The sequence below is a fragment of the Odontesthes bonariensis genome, chromosome 12, assembly GCF_027942865.1.
Source record: "Odontesthes bonariensis isolate fOdoBon6 chromosome 12, fOdoBon6.hap1, whole genome shotgun sequence".
Lineage (NCBI taxonomy): Eukaryota > Metazoa > Chordata > Actinopteri > Atheriniformes > Atherinopsidae > Odontesthes > Odontesthes bonariensis.
In genome coordinates, this window is record NC_134517.1 from 615,064 (window position 1) to 636,724 (window position 21,661).

Sequence of the window (21,661 nt, forward strand, 5' to 3'; positions counted from 1 at the left end):
GAGCCCGGAGCTCAACATTACTGAAGCAGTGTGGGATCATGTTGGCAGAGAACGCAACAAAAGGCAGCCCACATCCAAAGAAGAGCTTTGGGATGTCCTTCAAGAAGCCTGGAGAACTATTCCTGAAGACTCCTTAAAGAAAGGACAGAAAGCTCGTCTGAGAGGGTTCAGGCTGTGCTGGAGGAGAAAGGAGCTCAGAGTAGATATTCACTTTAAAGCTGCTCAGAACTGAACTAACTCTGCTTCTGACCATTTGTTTCAGTGAATCCCTGCAGCTGTTTCCTATTTTTATACATAAATACAGAAGTGAGGGCTGAATCAGGACATCTGGACAGTTGGAATGTGAAAAGATTGTCTAACGGATTAACTGCTGGTTTCCGTCAGTGTGGAACTATAGTGCTGCAGTACGAGTTTCTGACCGGAGCACAACAGTAGAAGAACAAAATGGCGGCCCACTTGCTGCGTTTGGGGCGACTGGGTTCTCTGAAGGTAACAATGATTGAAATGTGTGTGAAGCGTTTAAAATGTGCCCTGTTAGTATCTGACAGCTCGATAAAGGCGAACATGCGGTGTGGTGAGGGCCGGGGAGGCGGAACGGGGAGCGGGCAGCCGCCGGTCTCCTTCCCGCTGACCCTGAAGCGGCCCCAGCGGCCGCAGTGGCCACACCGGTTGGGTCCTGCGGAATGTTTGTCCGAAAACAGAGAAACAAACAGAGAAACACGGTGTTACCGCTCAGTGGGGCAGAAATTACCAACAGAGTGAAAAGGGGCATGAAAACTACATCGTTTCTCTGTTTGGCGCAGGATCCAGACTGCTTGCATGGTACAGTTCTGGTTCATGGTTCTGTCCCAGCGTCTGCTCCAGCCCTCCCTTCTTCATGTATCTCCATAAAACAGGAAACAGTTAACATGTTATACAGACATGGAAATGCATATGTACATGAATGAAAGGTTCTGGTGCTGTGTGTGCTCTGCAGTGTCTGCAGGCGGATAGCTGGGGCATCCTGGGGAACCGCCCGGCTGCTTGGTTCTGCACTCGAGCTGAAGAACCCACCAAACCAGTGAAGAAGACCAAAGCTGCAGGAAAAAGTGAGGCACTTTGGTTCTTTTGGCTGACTTTAATCCGTTCTACTGTGTGTGTGAGATTTAACTCAACTTTATTTATAAAGCCCTTTAAAACAGCCGTGGCTGAAACAAAGTGCTGTACATGAATAACAACACTGCTGACTTCAAAGCTAATCTCTGCTTCTTCTGTGAGCATCACTCACAGTCTGACCATACAATTAGTATGTAATACAGACTTCTCTTTTTCATCTGAGTTGGTGAAGCTGCTTCTGTGAAGCTTAAAGAATCTAAGCTTAAAGAATCCAAGCTTAAAGAATCCAAGCTTAAAGAATCTAAGCTTAAAGAATCCAAGCTTAAAGAATCCAAGCTTAAAGAATCCAAGCTTAAAGAATCCAAGCTTAAAGAATCCAAGCTTAAAGAATCTAAGCTTAAAGAATCTAAGCTTAAAGAATACGCAGAAATCTTAAAAAAAAAAAAGTGCTGAATACTGAGTGACCTTTTTATTTTCATCTGAATTTTTCAAGCAAGATCCAAAACTAGTCAGGACGTTTATTAGTTACTGTCAAATGGAAATCCTAATTTGATACAATAAATTTAGCAAATTGCCAAAACTGGCAACAAAAATAACAACCTTCACTTTTGGTGTGGAGAACAGCCCCACAGTGCGGGTTAGAGTAACCCCACAGAGAACAGCCCCACAGTGCGGGTTAGAGTAACCCCACAGAGAACAGCCCCACAGTGCGGGTTAGAGTAACCCCACAGAGAACAGCCCCACAGAGAACAGCCCCACAGTGCGGGTTAGAGTAACCCCACAGAGAACAGCCCCACAGAGAACAGCCCCACAGTGCGGGTTAGAGTAACCCCACAGAGAACAGCCCCACAGTGCGGGTTAGAGTAACCCCACAGAGAACAGCCCCACAGAGAACAGCCCCACAGTGCGGGTTAGAGTAACCCCACAGAGAACAGCCCCACAGTGCGGGTTAGAGTAACCCCACAGAGAACAGCCCCACAGAGAACAGCCCCACAGTGCGGGTTAGAGTAACCCCACAGAGAACAGCCCCACAGTGCGGGTTAGAGTAACCCCACAGAGAACAGCCCCACAGAGAACAGCCCCACAGAGAACAGCCCCACAGTGCGGGTTAGGGGAACCCCACAGAGAACAGCCCCACAGTGCGGGATGGGGTAACCCCACAGAGAACAGCCCCACAGTGCGGGTTAGGGTAACCCCACAGAGAACAGCCCCACAGTGCGGGATGGGGTAACCCCACAGAGAACAGCCCCACAGTGCGGGTTAGGGTAACCCCACAGAGAACAGCCCCACAGTGCGGGTTAGAGTAACCCCACAGAGAACAGCCCCACAGAGAACAGCCCCACAGTGCGGGTTAGAGTAACCCCACAGAGAACAGCCCCACAGAGAACAGCCCCACAGTGCGGGTTAGGGTAACCCCACAGAGAACAGCCCCACAGTGCGGGATGGGGTAACCCCACAGAGAACAGCCCCACAGTGCGGGTTAGGGTAACCCCACAGAGAACAGCCCCACAGTGCGGGATGGGGTAACCCCACAGAGAACAGCCCCACAGTGCGGGTTAGGGTAACCCCACAGAGAACAGCCCCACAGTGCGGGTTAGGGTAACCCCACAGAGAACAGCCCCACAGTGCGGGTTAGGGTAACCCCACAGAGAACAGCCCCACAGTGCGGGATGGGGTAACCCTGGGAGGGTTAGGCCCAACAGAGAACAGCCCCACAGTGCGGGTTAGGGTAACCCCACAGAGAACAGCCCCACAGTGCGGGATGGGGTAACCCTGGGAGGGTTAGGCCCAACAGAGAACAGCCCCACAGTGTGGGTTAGGGTAACCCTGGGAGGGTTCGGCCCCACAGTGCCGTCCCAAAGAGACGCATAATTTATAGAAACATTTCCATTAGACTCCCAAAGAATGGTGATGACATGAGACAGCAGGAGAAAGTTGCTCACACTCAGGAGTCTCTTCTGTTTTCAGCCATTATCTGTTCTACAATCTGCACAAACATGTGAAAGAGGCTGCTGGTATGTTTTACTTATTGTAAAGGGTTAGGGTACCTACCCTGATAGGGTAACCTACCCTAACCCTCTTCACTGGGTTCACCCTTCACCCTTTTTGTTTCTGACCTTATTAAGCTCAACACATTCAGAGCTTTTCTGCTGCGATTGTTCTGCATTTTCCCACAATCAGGAAATAACTCTTTGGAACAGCTGTTATCTCAGGATCCCATCTTTAGTTTAGCAGAGCAGAATTCCTGCTGTCCTCTCCCTCTGAACCAGTCAGCCCGGCTGCAGGCAGCTCAGGGTAACTTCAGGGTAACTTCAGGGTTACCTCAGGGTAACTTCAGGGTAACTTCAGGGTTACCTCAGGGTAACTTCAGGGTTACCTCAGGGTTACTTCAGGGTTACCTCAGGGTTACCTCAGGGTAACTTCAGGGTTACTTCAGGGTAACTTCAGGGTTACCTCAGGGTAACTTCAGGGTTACCTCAGGGTTACCTCAGGGTAACTTCAGGGTTACCTCAGGGTAACTTCAGGGTTAACTTCAGGGAACTTCATGGTAACTTCAGGGTAACATTACATTACATTACGTTCATTCTGCAGACGCTTTTATCCAAAGCGACTTACAATCAGTGTGTTCAACATCGGTAGGCAAAAGAACTTCAGGTCACAAGAAATCATCAGTGCATTTCCTTCCAAAACCAAACAGCTAAGAGCATAACTAGTGCTACAGTAAGTGCAGTAAGTTAGGTACAGAGACAGATGGGAAGACAATTTAGGAAACAAATAAGTGCGTAAGGAGCTGGGAGGAAGCAGGTGATGTCCTCAGAGGGCGGAGCGGGGTAGTGTTTCCTGGAGAGATGGGTTTTCAGCCTGCGGCCAAAGATGGGCAGCGACTCAGCTGTCCTGACATAAGTCGGAGATCGTTCCACCATCGGGGGGCCAGAACAGAGAAAAGCCGTGACCGTGTGGATGGTGCGCAGGGACCGCTGAGTGAGGGGGGCAACCGGCCGCCTGGAGGCCGCAGAGCCAAGTGGTCGGGCGGGGGTGTAGGGCTGGACCACAGCCTGGAGGTATGAAGGAGCTGTTCCTTCCACTGCCCTGTAGGCCAGCACCAGAGTCTGAAACTGGATGCTGCAGCTACAGGGAGCCAGTGTAGAGAGCGGAGAAGGGGAGTGGTGTGGGAGAACTCGGGGAGGTTGAACACCAGACGAGCAGCAGCTTTCTGAACCAGCTCCAGAGGTCTGATGGCAGAAGCCGGGGCGCCAGCAAGGAGCAAGTTGCAATAGTCCAGGCGGGAGATGACAAGAGCCTGGATGAGCACCTGTGCTGCCTTGTCGGTGAGGAAGGGGCGAATCCTCCGGATGTTGTAGAGGAGGAATCGGCAGGAACGGGTCACTGATGCGATGTTTGGCGAGAACGACAGTTCGTCCTCCAGGGTCACACCCAGATTCCTCGCGGTCCGGGTTGATGTCACCACAGAGTCATCCATGGTGATGGCCAGGTCTCTGAACGGGCATCCCTTCCCCGGGAGAAACACCAGCTCAGTCTGGTCCAGGTTGAGCTTAAGGTGGTGCATCGACATCCACCCAGAGATGTCACCCAACGGGTCACTGATTTCCCCAAGTGGGTGTCAGAAGGGGGAAAAGACAGAATCAGCTGGGTGTCATCTGCATAGCAGTGGTAGGAAAAGTTATGGGAGTGGATGACAGAACCAAGAGAGGATGTGTAGAGGGAGAAAAGAAGAGGACCCAGGACCGAACCTTGTGGAACCCTCTGAGTGAGCCTGCGTGGGTTTGACACAGACCCTCTCAGTGTGACCTGGTAGGAGCGACCTGTCAGGTAGGATGAGAACATGGAGAGTGCACAGCCAGAGACCCCCATTCCCTCCAGGGTAGAGAGAAGGATGTGGTGGTTCACTGTGTCAAATGCTGCAGACAGGTCCAGGAGAACAACGACAGAAGAGAGAGAGTTAGGTGAGTGGCCCACCTTGAACCCGGACTGGTGGGGGTCCAAGAGGTTGTTCTGGTGGAGGTAAGAGGGCAGTTGTTTAAAGTTGTTCAAGAGTTTTAGACAGGAAGGGTAGAAAGGATACCGTCTGTAATTCTTGATCTCTGAAGGGTCCAGAGCTGGTTTCTTTAGAAGAGGAGTGACTCTGGCAGTCCTGAAAGCAGAAGGAAACTTCAGGTTAACTTCAGGGTCACTTCAGGGTCACTTCAGGGTCACTTCAGGGTTACTTCAGGGTCACTTCAGGGTCACTTCAGGGTTACTTCAGGGTCACTTCAGGGTTACTTCAGGGTTACTTCAAGGTTACTTCAGGGTCACTTCAGGGTCACTTCAGGGTTACTTCAGGGTCACTTCAGGGTCACTTGAGGGTAACTTCAGTGTAACTTCAGGGTTACTTCAGGGTAACTTCAGGGTAACTTCAGTGTAACTTCAGGGTCACTTCAGGGTAACTTCAGGGTAACTTCATTGTAACTTCAGGGTAACTTCATTGTAACTTCAGGGTAACTTCATTGTAACTTCAGGGTTACTTCATTGTAACTTCAGGGTTACTTCAGTGTAACTTCAGTGTAACTTCAGTGTAACTTCAGTGTAACTTCAGGGTAACTTCAGGGTCACTTCAGGGTCACTTCAGTGTAACTTCAGGATCACTTCAGGGTCACTTCAGTGTAACTTCAGGGTCACTTCAGTGTCACTTCAGGGTAACTTCAGGGTTACTTCAGGGTCACTTCAGTGTCACTTCAGTGTAACTTCAGGGTCACTTCAGGGTAACTTCAGGGTCACTTCAGGGTCACTTCAGTGTAACTTGAGGGTCACTTCAGTGTAACTTCAGGGTTACTTCAGGGTCACTTCAGTGTCACTTCAGTGTAACTTCAGTGTAACTTCAATGTAACTTCAGGGTAACTTCAGGGTCACTTCAGGGTCACTTCAGTGTAACTTGAGGGTCACTTCAGGGTAACTTGAGGGTCACTTCAGGGTCACTTCAGTGTAACTTGAGGGTCACTTCAGGGTCACTTCAGTGTAACTTGAGGGTCACTTCAGGGTCACTTCAGTGTAACTTGAGGGTCACTTCAGTGTAACTTCAGGGTCACTTCAGGGTTACTTCAGGGTAACTTCAGTGTAACTTCAGGGTCACTTCAGTGTAACTTGAGGGTCACTTCAGTGTAACTTGAGGGTCACTTCAGGGTCACTTCAGTGTAACTTGAGGGTCACTTCAGGGTCACTTCAGTGTAACTTGAGGGTCACTTCAGGGTCACTTCAGTGTAACTTGAGGGTCACTTCAGTGTAACTTCAGTGTCACTTCAGGGTCACTTCAGTGTCACTTCAGTGTCACTTGAGGGTCACTTGAGGGTCACTTGAGGGTCACTTGAGGGTAACTTCAGGGTAACTTCAGGGTAACTTCAGGGTAACTTCAGTGTAACTTCATTGTAACTTCAGGGTCACTTCAGGGTCACTTCAGTGTAACTTGAGGGTCACTTCAGGGTCACTTCAGTGTAACTTCAGTGTCACTTCAGGGTCACTTCAGTGTCACTTCAGTGTCACTTCAGTGTCACTTGAGGGTCACTTGAGGGTCACTTGAGGGTAACTTCAGGGTAACTTCAGTGTAACTTCAGTGTAACTTCATTGTAACTTCAGGGTCACTTCAGGGTCACTTCAGTGTAACTTGAGGGTCACTTCAGGGTCACTTCAGTGTAACTTGAGGGTCACTTCAGGGTCACTTCAGTGTAACTTGAGGGTCACTTCAGTGTAACTTCATTGTAACTTCAGGGTAACTTCATTGTAACTTGAGGGTCACTTGAGGGTCACTTGAGGGTCACTTCAGTGTAACTTCATTGTAACTTCAGGGTCACTTCAGTGTCACTTCAGTGTAACTTCAGGGTCACTTCAGGGTCACTTCAGGGTCACTTCAGGGTCACTTCAGGGTTACTTCAGGGTCACTTCAGTGTAACTTCAGGGTCACTTGAGGGTCACTTGAGGGTCACTTGAGGGTCACTTGAGGGTAACTTCAGTGTCACTTCAGTGTCACTTCAGGGTAACTTCAGGGTAACTTCAGTGTCACTTCAGGGTCACTTCAGTGTAACTTCAGGGTAACTTCAGGGTCACTTCAGTGTAACTTCAGTGTCACTTCAGTGTCACTTCAGGGTAACTTCAGGGTCACTTCAGGGTCACTTCAGTGTCACTTCAGTGTAACTTCAGGGTCACTTCAGGGTAACTTCAGGGTCACTTCAGGGTCACTTCAGTGTAACTTGAGGGTCACTTCAGTGTAACTTCAGGGTTACTTCAGTGTCACTTCAGTGTAACTTCAGTGTAACTTCAGGGTCACTTCAGTGTAACTTCAGGGTCACTTCAGGGTCACTTCAGTGTCACTTCAGGGTCACTTCAGGGTCACTTCAGTGTAACTTGAGGGTCACTTCAGTGTAACTTGAGGGTTACTTCAGTGTCACTTCAGTGTAACTTCAGGGTAACTTCAGGGTAACTTCAGGGTCACTTCAGGGTCACTTCAGGGTCACTTCAGTGTAACTTGAGGGTCACTTCAGGGTCACTTCAGTGTAACTTGAGGGTCACTTCAGGGTCACTTCGGTGTAACTTGAGGGTCACTTCAGTGTAACTTCAGGGTCACTTCAGGGTAACTTCAGTGTAACTTCAGTGTAACTTCAGTGTCACTTCAGGGTCACTTCAGGGTCACTTCAGTGTAACTTGAGGGTCACTTCAGGGTAACTTGAGGGTCACTTCAGGGTCACTTCAGTGTAACTTGAGGGTCACTTCAGGGTCACTTCAGTGTAACTTCAGGGTCACTTCAGTGTAACTTCAGGGTCACTTTAGGGTCACTTCAGGGTAACTTCAGGGTAACTTCATTGTCACTTGAGGGTCACTTGAGGGTCACTTGAGGGTCACTTGAGGGTAACTTCAGTGTCACTTCAGTGTCACTTCAGTGTAACTTCAGGGTCACTTCAGGGTTACTTCAGGGTCACTTCAGTGTAACTTCAGGGTCACTTCAGGATTACTTCAGGGTCACTTCAGTGTAACTTCAGGGTCACTTCAAGGTTACTTCAGGGTTACTTCAGGGTTACTTCAGGGTCACTTCAGGGATACTTCAGGGTTACTTCAGGGTCACTTCAGGGTCACTTCAGGGTCACTTGAGGGTAACTTCAGTGTAACTTCAGGGTTACTTCAGGGTAACTTCAGGGTCACTTCAGTGTAACTTCAGGGTTACTTCAGGGTCACTTCAGGGTCACTTGAGGGTAACTTCAGTGTAACTTCAGGGTTACTTCAGGGTAACTTCAGGGTCACTTCAGTGTAACTTCAGTGTAACTTCAGGGTCACTTCAGGGTCACTTCAGGGTAACTTTAGGGTAACTTCAGGGTCACTTCAGGGTAACTTCATTGTAACTTCATTGTAACTTGAGGGTCACTTGAGGGTCACTTCAGGGTAACTTCAGGGTAACTTCAGTGTAACTTCAGGGTCACTTCAGGGTCACTTCAGGGTCACTTCAGGGTCACTTCAGTGTAACTTCAGGGTAACTTCAGGGTCACTTCAGGGTCACTTCAGGGTCACTTCAGGGTCACTTCAGGGTTACTTCAGGGTCACTTCAGGGTCACTTCAGTGTAACTTCAGGGTCACTTCAGGATTACTTCAGGGTCACTTGAGGGTTACTTCAGGGTAACTTCAGAGTCACTTCAGGGTAACTTCAGTGTAACTTCAGGGTCACTTCAGGGTAACTTCATTGTAACTTCAGGGTAACTTCAGTGTAACTTCAGGGTCACTTGAGGGTCACTTGAGGGTAACTTCAGGGTAACTTCAGTGTCACTTCAGGGTCACTTCAGGGTCACTTCAGGGTCACTTGAGGGTAACTTCAGGGTCACTTCATTGTAACTTCAGGGTCACTTGAGGGTCACTTGAGGGTCACTTCAGGGTCACTTCAGGGTTACTTCAGGGTTACTTCAGGGTCACTTGAGGGTCACTTCAGGGTCACTTGAGGGTCACTTCAGGGTCACTTCAGGGTCACTTCAGGGTCACTTGAGGCTAACTTCAGTGTAACTTCAGGGTTAACTTCAGGGAACTTCATGGTAACTTCAGGGTAACATTACATTACATTACGTTCATTCTGCAGACGCTTTTATCCAAAGCGACTTACAATCAGTGTGTTCAACATCGGTAGGCAAAAGAACTTCAGGTCACAAGAAATCATCAGTGCATTTCCTTCCAAAACCAAACAGCTAAGAGCATAACTAGTGCTACAGTAAGTGCAGTAAGTTAGGTACAGAGACAGATGGGAAGACAATTTAGGAAACAAATAAGTGCGTAAGGAGCTGGGAGGAAGCAGGTGATGTCCTCAGAGGGCGGAGCGGGGTAGTGTTTCCTGGAGAGATGGGTTTTCAGCCTGCGGCCAAAGATGGGCAGCGACTCAGCTGTCCTGACATAAGTCGGAGATCGTTCCACCATCGGGGGGCCAGAACAGAGAAAAGCCGTGACCGTGTGGATGGTGCGCAGGGACCGCTGAGTGAGGGGGGCAACCGGCCGCCTGGAGGCCGCAGAGCCAAGTGGTCGGGCGGGGGTGTAGGGCTGGACCACAGCCTGGAGGTATGAAGGAGCTGTTCCTTCCACTGCCCTGTAGGCCAGCACCAGAGTCTGAAACTGGATGCTGCAGCTACAGGGAGCCAGTGTAGAGAGCGGAGAAGGGGAGTGGTGTGGGAGAACTCGGGGAGGTTGAACACCAGACGAGCAGCAGCTTTCTGAACCAGCTCCAGAGGTCTGATGGCAGAAGCCGGGGCGCCAGCAAGGAGCAAGTTGCAATAGTCCAGGCGGGAGATGACAAGAGCCTGGATGAGCACCTGTGCTGCCTTGTCGGTGAGGAAGGGGCGAATCCTCCGGATGTTGTAGAGGAGGAATCGGCAGGAACGGGTCACTGATGCGATGTTTGGCGAGAACGACAGTTCGTCCTCCAGGGTCACACCCAGATTCCTCGCGGTCCGGGTTGATGTCACCACAGAGTCATCCATGGTGATGGCCAGGTCTCTGAATGGGCATCCCTTCCCCGGGAGAAACACCAGCTCAGTCTGGTCCAGGTTGAGCTTAAGGTGGTGCATCGACATCCACCCAGAGATGTCACCCAACGGGTCACTGATTTCCCCAAGTGGGTGTCAGAAGGGGGAAAAGACAGAATCAGCTGGGTGTCATCTGCATAGCAGTGGTAGGAAAAGTTATGGGAGTGGATGACAGAACCAAGAGAGGATGTGTAGAGGGAGAAAAGAAGAGGACCCAGGACCGAACCTTGTGGAACCCCAGTGGTGAGCCTGCGTGGGTTTGACACAGACCCTCTCAGTGTGACCTGGTAGGAGCGACCTGTCAGGTAGGATGAGAACATGGAGAGTGCACAGCCAGAGACCCCCATTCCCTCCAGGGTAGAGAGAAGGATGTGGTGGTTCACTGTGTCAAATGCTGCAGACAGGTCCAGGAGAACCAGGACAGAAGAGAGAGAGTTAGGTGAGTGGCCCACCTTGAACCCGGACTGGTGGGGGTCCAAGAGGTTGTTCTGGTGGAGGTAAGAGGGCAGTTGTTTAAAGTTGTTCAAGAGTTTTAGACAGGAAGGGTAGAAAGGATACCGTCTGTAATTCTTGATCTCTGAAGGGTCCAGAGCTGGTTTCTTTAGAAGAGGAGTGACTCTGGCAGTCCTGAAAGCAGAAGGAAACTTCAGGGTCACTTCAGGGTCACTTCAGGGTCACTTCAGGGTCACTTCAGGGTCACTTCAGGGTTACTTCAGGGTCACTTCAGGGTCACTTCAGGGTTACTTCAGGGTCACTTCAGGGTAACTTCAGTGTAACTTCAGGGTTACTTCAGGGTTACTTCAGGGTAACTTCAGTGTAACTTCAGGGTCACTTCAGGGTAACTTCAGGGTCACTTCAGGGTCACTTCAGGGTAACTTCAGGGTCACTTCAGGGTCACTTGAGGGTAACTTCAGGGTCACTTGAGGGTCACTTCAGGGTCACTTGAGGGTCACTTCAGGGTCACTTTAGGGTCACTTCAGGGTAACTTCATTGTAACTTCAGGGTCACTTCAGGGTCACTTGAGGGTAACTTCAGTGTAACTTCATTGTAACTTCAGGGTCACTTCAGGGTCACTTCAGGATTACTTCAGGGTCACTTGAGGGTCACTTGAGGGTCACTTGAGGGTCACTTCAGGGTCACTTCAGGGTCACTTCATTGTAACTTCAGGGTCACTTCATTATAACTTCAGGGTTATTTCATTGTAACTTCAGTGTAACTTGAGGGTCACTTCAGGGTCACTTCAGTGTCACTTCAGTGTAACTTGAGGGTCACTTCAGGGTCACTTCAGTGTAACTTGAGGGTCACTTCAGTGTAACTTGAGGGTCACTTCAGGGTAACTTGAGGGTCACTTCAGGGTCACTTCAGTGTAACTTGAGGGTCACTTCAGGGTCACTTCAGTGTAACTTGAGGGTCACTTCAGGGTTACTTCATTGTAACTTCAGTGTAACTTGAGGGTCACTTCAGGGTCACTTCAGTGTAACTTGAGGGTCACTTCAGGGTTACTTCATTGTAACTTCAGTGTAACTTGAGGGTCACTTCAGGGTCACTTCAGTGTCACTTCAGTGTAACTTCAGTGTAACTTGAGGGTCACTTCAGGGTCACTTCAGTGTAACTTGAGGGTCACTTCAGGGTCACTTCAGTGTTACTTCAGGGTCACTTCAGTGTAACTTGAGGGTCACTTCAGGGTAACTTGAGGGTCACTTCAGGGTCACTTCAGTGTAACTTCAGGGTCACTTCAGTGTAACTTGAGGGTCACTTCAGGGTCACTTCAGCGTCACTTCAGCGTCACTTCAGGGTCACTTCAGGGTCACTTCAGGGTCACTTCAGGGTCACTTCAGGGTAACTTCAGGGTCACTTTACGGTTACTTCAGGGTTACTTCAGGGTAACTTCAGTGTAACTTCAGGGTTACTTCAGGGTAACTTCAGGGTTACTTCAGGGTCACTTTAGGGTCACTTCAGCGTAACTTCAGCGTCACTTCAGGGTAACTTCAGCGTTACTTCAGGGTCACTTCAGGGTCACTTCAGGGTCACTTCAGCGTCACTTCAGGGTCACTTCAGGGTAACTTCAGGGTCACTTTACGGTTACTTCAGGGTTACTTCAGGGTAACTTCAGTGTAACTTCAGGGTTACTTCAGGGTAACTTCAGGGTTACTTCAGTGTAACTTCAGTGTAACTTCAGGGTCACTTCAGTGTCACTTCAGGGTCACTTCAGTGTCACTTCAGGGTAACTTCAGGGTCACTTCAGGGTCACTTCAGGGTCACTTCAGTGTAACTTCAGGGTCACTTCAGTGTAACTTCATTGTAACTTCAGGGTCACTTCAGGGTAACTTCAGGGTAACTTCAGTGTAACTTCAGGGTCACTTCAGGGTAACTTCAGTGTCACTTCAGGGTCACTTCAGGGTCACTTCAGTGTAACTTCAGGGTCACTTCAGGGTCACTTCAAGGTCACTTCAGGGTAACTTCAGGGTCACTTCAGGGTCACTTCAGTGTCACTTCAGGGTCACTTCAGGGTCACTTCAGGGTCACTTTACGGTTACTTCAGGGTCACTTCAGGGTAACTTCAGTGTAACTTCAGTGTAACGTCAGGGTCACTTCAGGGTCACTTCAGTGTAACGTCAGGGTCACTTCAGGGTCACTTCAGTGTAACTTCAGTGTAACGTCAGGGTTACTTCAGTGTCACTTCAGTGTAACTTCAGGGTCACTTCAGTGTAACTTCAGGGTCACTTCAGGGTCACTTCAGTGTCACTTCAGGGTTACTTCAGGGTCACTTCAGGGTCACTTCAGGGTAACTTCAGGGTCACTTCAGTGTAACTTCAGGGTCACTTCAGTGTAACTTCAGGGTCACTTTACGGTAACTTCAGGGTCACTTCAGGGTTACTTCAGGGTTACGTGGTGCTGTCTGAGCATACAAACGTTTCCAGATGTGTTCAGATCCAGCAGATATCACCAGTATTCTGAATATGAACAGAATATTCTATCTGAAAGTATCAGGGATCATGGTTTTTGGCCCCAGTCCTTTCTGGGTATCAGATAAAGTTGTAGGAAATCGCGTCTTTGGGTGGTTTTACTGTGAAACTTTTGTTACTATTTACCTGCTCGTGTCCCACTCACCATTTTCTTCAGCAGCAGATGTTCCAGAAGAGAGAGCGACCCTGCTCGCCTACAAGACTGCGGTTGCCTTTCCAGTTAGACTTTCAGAGCCCGGAGCTCAGTCTGTAGGTGGACCCGAACCCGTCTCTGCTTCCACTGTAGCGCAGGTGGAGGCAGCCGCCTGGGCTTCATCTGAACCGGTGCACGACCTGGACCCTGCTCAGGTCATCACTGACATCACTCCACCTGCAGCTGGTGCAGCTCGCCCTGAAGACAGAGCTCCAGTCGCTCCCGTCGCAGCCTCTGAGCCTGATTCAGCAGCTGATGACTCATCGTCCTCGTCATCATCCAGTGACTCCGACTCTGACTCTGACTCTGAAGATAAGAAGTCCTCCCCTTCAGAGCCCTCACAGTCACTGCTACAGAAGGAAGAAGTGCAGGCGTCCACAGCCACCAGAGCCACAGAAGACACTCCAGAAGCTGAGGCCGCACACGAGGCGGCAGCGTCCTCAGAGCCGGCACCGTCCTCAGAGCCGGCAGCGTCCTCAGAGCCGGCAGCGTCCTCAGAGTCGGCAGCGTCCTCAGAGCCGGCAGCGTCCTCAGATCCGGCAGCGTCCTCAGAGCCGGCAGCGTCCTCAGATCCGGCAGCGTCCTCAGAGCCGGCAGCGTCCTCAGAGCCGGCAGCGTCCTCAGAGCCGGCAGCGTCCTCAGAGCCGGCAGCGTCCTCAGAGCCAGCTCAACCTGCGGTGCAAGAGTCAGGGGCCTCACAGGATGCAGCAGAGCTCTCCAGCCCACCAGTTCCAGCTGATGCTGCTGTAGAAGCTGCTCATGTGGAGGCTGAAGGTGGTTCATCTCTCCCTGGTGGAGCTGAAAGTCCAGCTCCAGCTGTGACACCGGCTCCACCTCCAGTAAAAGCTGTAGAAACAGAAGCTGCCCCAGCTGAAGAAGCTGCTGTGGAGCCGGACACCACCCTCCCTGCAGAAGAAGCTGCTGTGGAGCCGGACACCACCCTCCCTGCAGAAGAAGCTGCTGTGGAGCCGGACACCACCCTCCCTGCAGAAGAAGCTGAAGCCCCCAGGCCTGCAGAGGAGCTGGTGGACCCTGCCCCTGTCCTAACTGAGGCAGCTGGAGAGGAGTTGCAGGCGGAGGCCCCAGCTGAACAGCCTGAGGGTACACACTACACCACCCTACTCCTTCCTCCACATCTATACCCCTTTCTCTGTGGAATCCCTACAGGCGGCCGTCCTTTTCTCTCTGTGAACCGTCGGGTGTTAGACTGACGGTGTTAGCAGCCTGCTCCATCACACTAACACCTAACCTGGTCTCTGCTTGCTGGGGTCAGAGGGAGGTGGATGCACACAGAGGGGGGTGGATGCACACAGAGGGAGGTGGATGCACACAGAGGGAGGTGGATGCACACAGGGGGAGGTGGATGCACGCACGGGGAGGTGGATGCACACAGAGGGAGGTTAATGCACGCAGAGGGGGGTGGATGCACACGCAGAGGGAGGTGGATACACACAGAGGGAGGTGGATGCACACAGAGGGAGGTGAATGCACGCAGAGGGGGGTGGATGCACACGCAGAGGGGTGTGGATGCGCACGCAGAGGGGGGTGGATGCGCACGCAGAGGGAGGTGGATGCGCACGCAGAGGGGGGTGGATGCACACAGAGGGAGGTGAATGCGCACGCAGAGGGGGGTGGATGCGCACGCAGAGGGAGGTGGATGCGCACGCAGAGGGGGGTGGATGCACACAGAGGGAGGTGAATGCGCACGCAGAGGGGGGTGGATGCACACAGAGGGAGGTGAATGCGCACGCAGAGGGGGGTGGATGCGCACGCAGAGGGGGGTGGATGCGCACGCAGAGGGAGGTGGATGCACACAGAGGGGGGTGGATGCGCACGCAGAGGGAGGTGGATGCGCACGCAGAGGGGGGTGGATGCATACAGAGGGGGGTGGATGCACACGCAGAGGGGGGTGGATGCACACAGAGGGGGGTGGATGCACACTCCTGGAAGGTTAACTAACGCTAACAGTGCTGTTAGAGTGCACGTGGTTCTGATGCAGTGAGGACGTCCCTGACAGCAGCTGGAGCAGCAGCTGGAGCAGCAGCTGGAGCAGCAGCTGGAGCAGCAGCTGGAGCAGCAGCTGGACCAGCAGCTGGACAGATGTTTTGCTCTCTAACCTAAGCTCGCAGAGGGAGGTGGATGCGCACGCAGAGGGAGGTGGATGCGCACGCAGAGGGGGGTGGATGCACGCAGAGGGAGGTGGATGCACGCAGAGGGGGGTGGATGCACACAGAGGGAGGTGGATGCACGCAGAGGGGGGTGGATGCACACGCAGAGGGGGGTGGATGCACACGCAGAGGGGGGTGGATGCACACACAGAGGGGGGTGGATGCACACAGAGGGGGGTGGATGCACACTCCTGGAAGGTTAACTAACGCTAACAGTGCTGTTAGAGTGCACGTGGTTCTGATGCAGTGAGGACGTCCCTGACAGCAGCTGGAGCAGCAGCTGGAGCAGCAGCTGGAGCAGCAGCTGGAGCAGCAGCTGGAGCAGCAGCTGGAGCAGCAGCTGGAGCAGCAGCTGGAGCAGCAGCTGGACCAGCAGCTGGAGCAGCAGCTGGACCAGCAGCTGGACAGATGTTTTGCTCTCTAACCTAAGCTCGCAGAGGGAGGTGGATGCGCACGCAGAGGGAGGTGGATGCGCACGCAGAGGGGGGTGGATGCACGCAGAGGGAGGTGGATGCACGCAGAGGGGGGTGGATGCACACAGAGGGGGGTGGATGCACACGCAGAGGGGGGTGGATGCACACGCAGAGGGGGGTGGATGCACACACAGAGGGGGGTGGATGCACACAGAGGGGGGTGGATGCACACAGAGGGGGGTGGATGCACACTCCTGGAAGGTTAACTAACGCTAACAGTGCTGTTAGAGTGCACGTGGTTCTGATGCAGTGAGGACGTCCCTGACAGCAGCTGGAGCAGCAGCTGGAGCAGCAGCTGGAGCAGCAGCTGGAGCAGCAGCTGGAGCAGCAGCTGGAGCAGCAGCTGGAGCAGCAGCTGGAGCAGCAGCTGGACCAGCAGCTGGACCAGCAGCTGGACCAGCAGCTGGACAGATGTTTTGCTCTCTAACCTAAGCTCCCTCTGTTAAACTGTCCCACCCTTCCCAGACTGCTGGGTGAGCCTGCTTCCTTTCTTTTGCCTGACCTCATTAATCTGTTCTTCTCCTGGGGACGGTTGGAGGACTCATGGAAACATGGCGTGGGTCTTGAAATGTCTTCTGTGATTGTGAGAGTTTGTCCTGAGACTGCTTCCAGGCAGATTCACCTGTGAAGCTTCTCTTTAAGCATCATGCATGTGGGATTACTGACAGCATTAAAGCTTGTTTTTAAAGCCTGTCTGATGGAAATGAGCTCTCCTGTCTTTACTTTCTCTCCATGTTTGTTTCCATCTTCAGATTGCACCGCCCTCTGCTGTTGTCAGAAACGCTCCGCCATTAAAAAGCATGTGAAAATGTCCCCTTAGAACATGCAACAGTTGTGTTGTGTGTTGGCACAGGGGGAGACGCAGGAGGCTGCCCGTCTCATGCCTGTATTATCACCTCCCTTCTTTGTGCAGAAGCAGCAGCAGCAGCTCTGGGGCCCCAGGAGCCCGAGGAGCCCTTTGACAACAGCACTTACCAGAACTGCCAGCACCACACCTACAACCCGTACACATTCGCAGACCTGGATGTTGAGATGGCCAAGTTTCGCCTCCCTCAGCCCTCCTCTGGCAGACCCTCGCCCAGACACTAGGGGAGCTGACCACTGGCAGAGCGCTGCTTACTAATGATGGTGAACATGGAAATCTAAAGTTATTAAAAGTGAGAAATGAACCCTTTCTGCCTGATGTGATGCTTTTTAGTCTTCTATCAGGGAGGTGGCGTGTAAAGGGAAAGATCAAACACTCCTTTCATGTCGGTCCCCAGCCTCGAGGGAGGGGGGGCATTTAAATAGAGCTGAATGAGCAGGCATCTGGCACCCATCCACGTGCACACATTACCCTGATGGCTGTTAGAGGAATAAACAACAAGCACATGAAGATATGGATCCAAGATAAATGCGCAAAGCAGCGTGTGTGGAGCTGCTGGACGCGGTGGTAAAAATCTAATGTGCAGATGAGGGCAGAGAAGAGCGTTTGCCTGACAAAAGCCCAGCGGGGCGCAGAGGGACTCCGCCATGTCTCCGCCCGCCTCATACATATTCATGAGCCCGGAGCCGCTGCGTGCCCTTACGCGATGACGCAACACGACAACTGCGGGTCCCGATTGCTGCAAACGCTTGTCAGTGTGACGAAGATTGGCACTCAGGTAAGCTGTCACTCAAAATCCTTCTTTTTCCGTTCCCTATCAATCAAACAATCTGGGCTGCACGAAAAAATGCCCCGGGGCGAGGAGCGTGGACCTAGCCAAGGCGGCGGACGGCATTTTTGAAAGGGAAGGAGAAGCGGCACAGCGACGGGAAGAATAATAATAAAAAATAAAAAAATCTATACAGGGGAGGGGGTAGAAAAAAAAATATGTCGGCGTTTTGGGGGCAGAGGAGGACTGTGGAAAAGCAAAGGGCGAGAGCTGCAAACGAGGCCCGGCAGTAGCAGCGTTAGCGCGGAGGGTTAGAGGAGGGGAGGCAGGCAGCGAGCAGCTGTCCCCGCATGATTGATTGACTGCTGGGGGAAGGATTTGAGGATCAGCCCGGCTATCCTCGTGTGCGGCCAGTGCTTCTTCGCGTTGTTGCCGTCTGATTGCTGCATACAGCTGACAATAAATACGTACTCATTTAAACTGGCCATTAATAAACGCCAAAGTAACCGGAGATGTCAGATTACTTGGCCAAACGACTCGATTCGTATCAATCCGCAGGAACGTCTTTTTTTTTTCTTTTTTTTAACAACCTGCTAGCAACGTTAGCGTGTTTTAAAATGTTTTTTCTCCTGAAGCAGTTGTTGTTCTTTAATACTGAGAACCCCCCCTCGCTTAATATGGTGCCTAACAACGTTTAGGTTGCGCCATCTCAGCATGAAAAACGTTATTATTAGTTAGCTAGCCGCGCTGGTTAGCCTGCTGTTTAGCTAACAGTGCTAATGTGTTTGCGTTGTTATGAAATGGCTCAACATTGTGTGGGGGGGGGCTCACTCCAGCCATGCTGCTGTTTATGGACTCTCATAGTTAGATAGCCGCCCGATGTTAACCCAGAAGCTGTTTAGTGAAACTTTGATGTCCCCTTGCCGCCAGCAGCAGCTAACAGGCTAACAGCTAAATCGTGGTGGGTGTGTTGAGCAGAAGTAGCAGCGCGACGTTAACGGAGGCTCAGACTTTTATTTGAGTTCAGGAGTGGCCCGGATAAGGTGCGAGGAAATTAAGCTGCATGTACCTCAGTGACACCAAATACATCTCCATTACCTCAGGCTGCATGAAGCAAACAGAAGACTTGAGGTCGACGTGTATCAGTTATTTTTTTAGCATCTGCTCTCATGCTGATTTAAAGGAATAATTCATATAATTTCAGGTTTTCATACTCTCCTGACACAGCAGTTATTAACATGAACAGTCCCTGTCCGTCAGTCCCAGCAGTTGAGTGTACAGAGTGATGATGTGTGTGATGCAGTTGCATTATTTCAGTCTAACTGAACTGTGTACTGTGCAGGTTGGCCACCTGTCCCTGCTCTCTATAATGCCCCAGTGTTTGCAGAGTCTGCAGTGAACGTGATGGCAGCCCAGTCGGTCTCCATAGACAAATACCCAAAGGGAGAGCAGCAGGTGGGTGCAGAGAGACCTGGGGGCCGACACAAAAGTGGATGAACTGTACTCAACATGATCCAACACAGCAATAAAGAAGAATAATGTTTCCGGTCCTCACACCTCCATGTTAAAGTGATACAGCTGATGATCCTCCTCTTATTTTTAGTTGTGATAAGTCAGCCCAACATTTTCAGCATGTAACCATACAACACAAGCAGAGTTGATGCTTCAACATCACTGTAAACAACATGTTGACACACAAACACCATACTTGACATCAGTGATGCTTTATAAAGCCACAGTTATAGCTCATTAACCCTAAGACGGCCGTGGATGCTGGGGCGGTGTTTGGCTCCCAGCCCGTGGAGCTTTGCAGATGATAGGGCCCTGTTGGGCATGTATACATGAGGTTCACCTCATTTATCCCATTTTAGCCTCATCAGTCCTCCAGCCATTGACCTGGAAATCATTCTTAGCCAAATATTTCAGGGACATAAGCAAGGATACAGCTGTGCATCTTTGTATACGTTTGTTTGGGCACCTTAAGGGGCCGAGGCCATTAGTCCCACACCTTAAAAGTAAATATCTCCTTTGTCACAAACAGATTTAATGCCAATCTGACAGAAGTAATCCAACTGTTCGGTTGTAACCAAACATGGGTCGCGTGATGCAGGTGTGTCACACGTCATGTATAATTGACGTTGGTTTAAAATGACGCTCTGAAGAGAATACTCCTCTCCTGCTTTGACTCCTCTCCTGGTTTGACTCCTCTCCTGGTTTGACTCTTCTCCTGGTTTGACTCCTCTCCTGGTTTGAATCCTCTCCTGCTTTGACTCCTCTCCTGCTTTGACTCCTCTCCTGCTTTGAATCCTCTCCTGCTTTGACTCCTCTCCTGCTTTGAATCCTCTCCTGCTTTGACTCCTCTCCTGCTTTGAATCCTCTCCTGCTTTGACTCTTCTCCTGCTTTGAATCCTCTCCGCTTTGAATCCTCTCCTGCTTTGACTCCTCTCCTGCTTTGACTCCTCTCCTGCTTTGACTCCTCTCCTGCTTTGACTCTTCTCCTGGTTTGACTCTTCTCCTGGTTTGACTCCTCTCCTGCTTTGACTCCTCTCCTGGTTTGAATCCTCTCCTGCTTTGACTCTTCTCCTGGTTTGACTCCTCTCCTGCTTTGACTCCTCTCCTGCTTTGACTCCTCTCCTGGTTTGACTCTTCTCCTGGTTTGACTCCTCTCCTGCTTTGACTCCTCTCCTGGTTTGAATCCTCTCCTGCTTTGACTCCTCTCCTGCTTTGAATCCTCTCCTGCTTTGACTCTTCTCCTGCTTTGACTCCTCTCCTGCTTTGACTCCTCTCCTGCTTTGAATCCTCTCCTGGTTTGAATCCTCTCCTGCTTTGACTCCTCTCCTGCTTTGACTCCTCTCCTGCTTTGAATCCTCTCCTGCTTTGACTCCTCTCCTGCTTTGACTCTTCTCCTGGTTTGACTCCTCTCCTGCTTTGACTCCTCTCCTGCTTTGACTCCTCTCCTGGTTTGACTCTTCTCCTGCTTTGACTCCTCTCCTGCTTTGACTCTTCTCCTGCTTTGACTCCTCTCCTGCTTTGACTCTTCTCCTGCTTTGACTCCTCTCCTGCTTTGACTCCTCTCCTGCTTTGACTCCTCTCCTGGTTTGACTCCTCTCCTGCTTTGACTCCTCTCCTGGTTTGACTCCTCTCCTGCTTTGACTCCTCTCCTGCTTTGACTCTTCTCCTGGTTTGACTCCTCTCCTGCTTTGACTCCTCTCCTGCTTTGAATCCTCTCCTGGTTTGACTCTTCTCCTGCTTTGACTCCTCTCCTGCTTTGACTCCTCTCCTGGTTTGACTCCTCTCCTGGTTTGACTCCTCTCCTGCTTTGACTCCTCTCCTGGTTTGAATCCTCTCCTGCTTTGACTCCTCTCCTGCTTTGAATCCTCTCCTGGTTTGACTCTTCTCCTGCTTTGACTCCTCTCCTGCTTTGACTCCTCTCCTGGTTTGACTCCTCTCCTGGTTTGACTCCTCTCCTGGTTTGACTCCTCTCCTGCTTTGACTCCTCTCCTGGTTTGAATCCTCTCCTGCTTTGACTCCTCTCCTGCTTTGACTCTTCTCCTGCTTTGACTCCTCTCCTGGTTTGACTCCTCTCCTACTTTGACTCTTCTCCTGCTTTGACTCCTCTCCTGCTTTGACTCCTCTCCTGCTTTGACTCCTCTCCTGGTTTGAATCCTCTCCTGGTTTGAATCCTCTCCTGGTTTGACTCTTCTCCTGCTTTGACTCCTCTCCTGCTTTGAATCCTCTCCTGGTTTGACTCTTCTCCTGCTTTGACTCCTCTCCTGCTTTGACTCCTCTCCTGGTTTGACTCCTCTCCTGGTTTGACTCCTCTCCTGCTTTGACTCCTCTCCTGGTTTGAATCCTCTCCTGCTTTGACTCCTCTCCTGCTTTGAATCCTCTCCTGGTTTGACTCTTCTCCTGCTTTGACTCCTCTCCTGCTTTGACTCCTCTCCTGGTTTGACTCCTCTCCTGGTTTGACTCCTCTCCTGGTTTGACTCCTCTCCTGCTTTGACTCCTCTCCTGGTTTGAATCCTCTCCTGCTTTGACTCCTCTCCTGCTTTGACTCTTCTCCTGCTTTGACTCCTCTCCTGGTTTGACTCCTC

At 51.2% G+C, this 21,661-nt stretch overlaps 2 protein-coding genes across 5 annotated transcripts in view; both read left to right on the forward strand.

Moving 5' to 3' along the window:
* The first annotated feature begins 385 nt into the window (after positions 1-385).
* ndufv3 (NADH:ubiquinone oxidoreductase subunit V3) lies at positions 386-17,102 on the forward strand. 2 transcript variants are annotated; one of them, XM_075478886.1, is made up of 4 exons: positions 386-489; positions 977-1,088; positions 13,257-14,393; positions 16,847-17,102. In XM_075478886.1, the coding sequence occupies exons 1-4, from the start codon at positions 445-447 to the stop codon at positions 17,020-17,022; spliced, it is 1,470 nt and encodes a 489-aa protein (XP_075335001.1). In that variant the 5' UTR covers positions 386-444; the 3' UTR covers positions 17,023-17,102. The 2 variants fall into 2 exon arrangements, with proteins under 2 accessions (XP_075335001.1, XP_075335002.1); XM_075478887.1 differs by having other exon boundaries at positions 13,260-14,393.
* Positions 17,103-17,496: 394 nt separating this feature from the next.
* Positions 17,497-21,661, forward strand: part of pknox1.1 (pbx/knotted 1 homeobox 1.1) — a 30,023-nt gene continuing 25,858 nt past the window's right edge. For 2 of the 3 annotated variants that reach the window (XM_075478889.1, XM_075478890.1), the window contains exon 1: positions 17,598-19,022. In XM_075478889.1, the coding sequence (XP_075335004.1) occupies positions 18,972-19,022 (51 nt within the window). In that variant the 5' untranslated portion in view covers positions 17,598-18,971. Of the gene's footprint in view, positions 17,577-17,597; positions 19,023-21,661 lie in introns of those variants that run through there. The other variant, XM_075478888.1, reaches the window with a different exon arrangement.

Excerpts from the sequence above, each read along its gene's own strand:
- ndufv3 (XM_075478886.1), top strand. The coding sequence starts at position 445 with ATGGCGGCCCACTTGCTGCGTTTGGGGCGACTGGGTTCTCTGAAG. Across the intron at positions 490-976 it reads GGCGACTGGGTTCTCTGAAG|TGTCTGCAGGCGGATAGCTG; the intron begins GTAACAATGATT and ends TGTGCTCTGCAG. Across the intron at positions 1,089-13,256 it reads GACCAAAGCTGCAGGAAAAA|CAGCAGATGTTCCAGAAGAG; the intron begins GTGAGGCACTTT and ends CATTTTCTTCAG.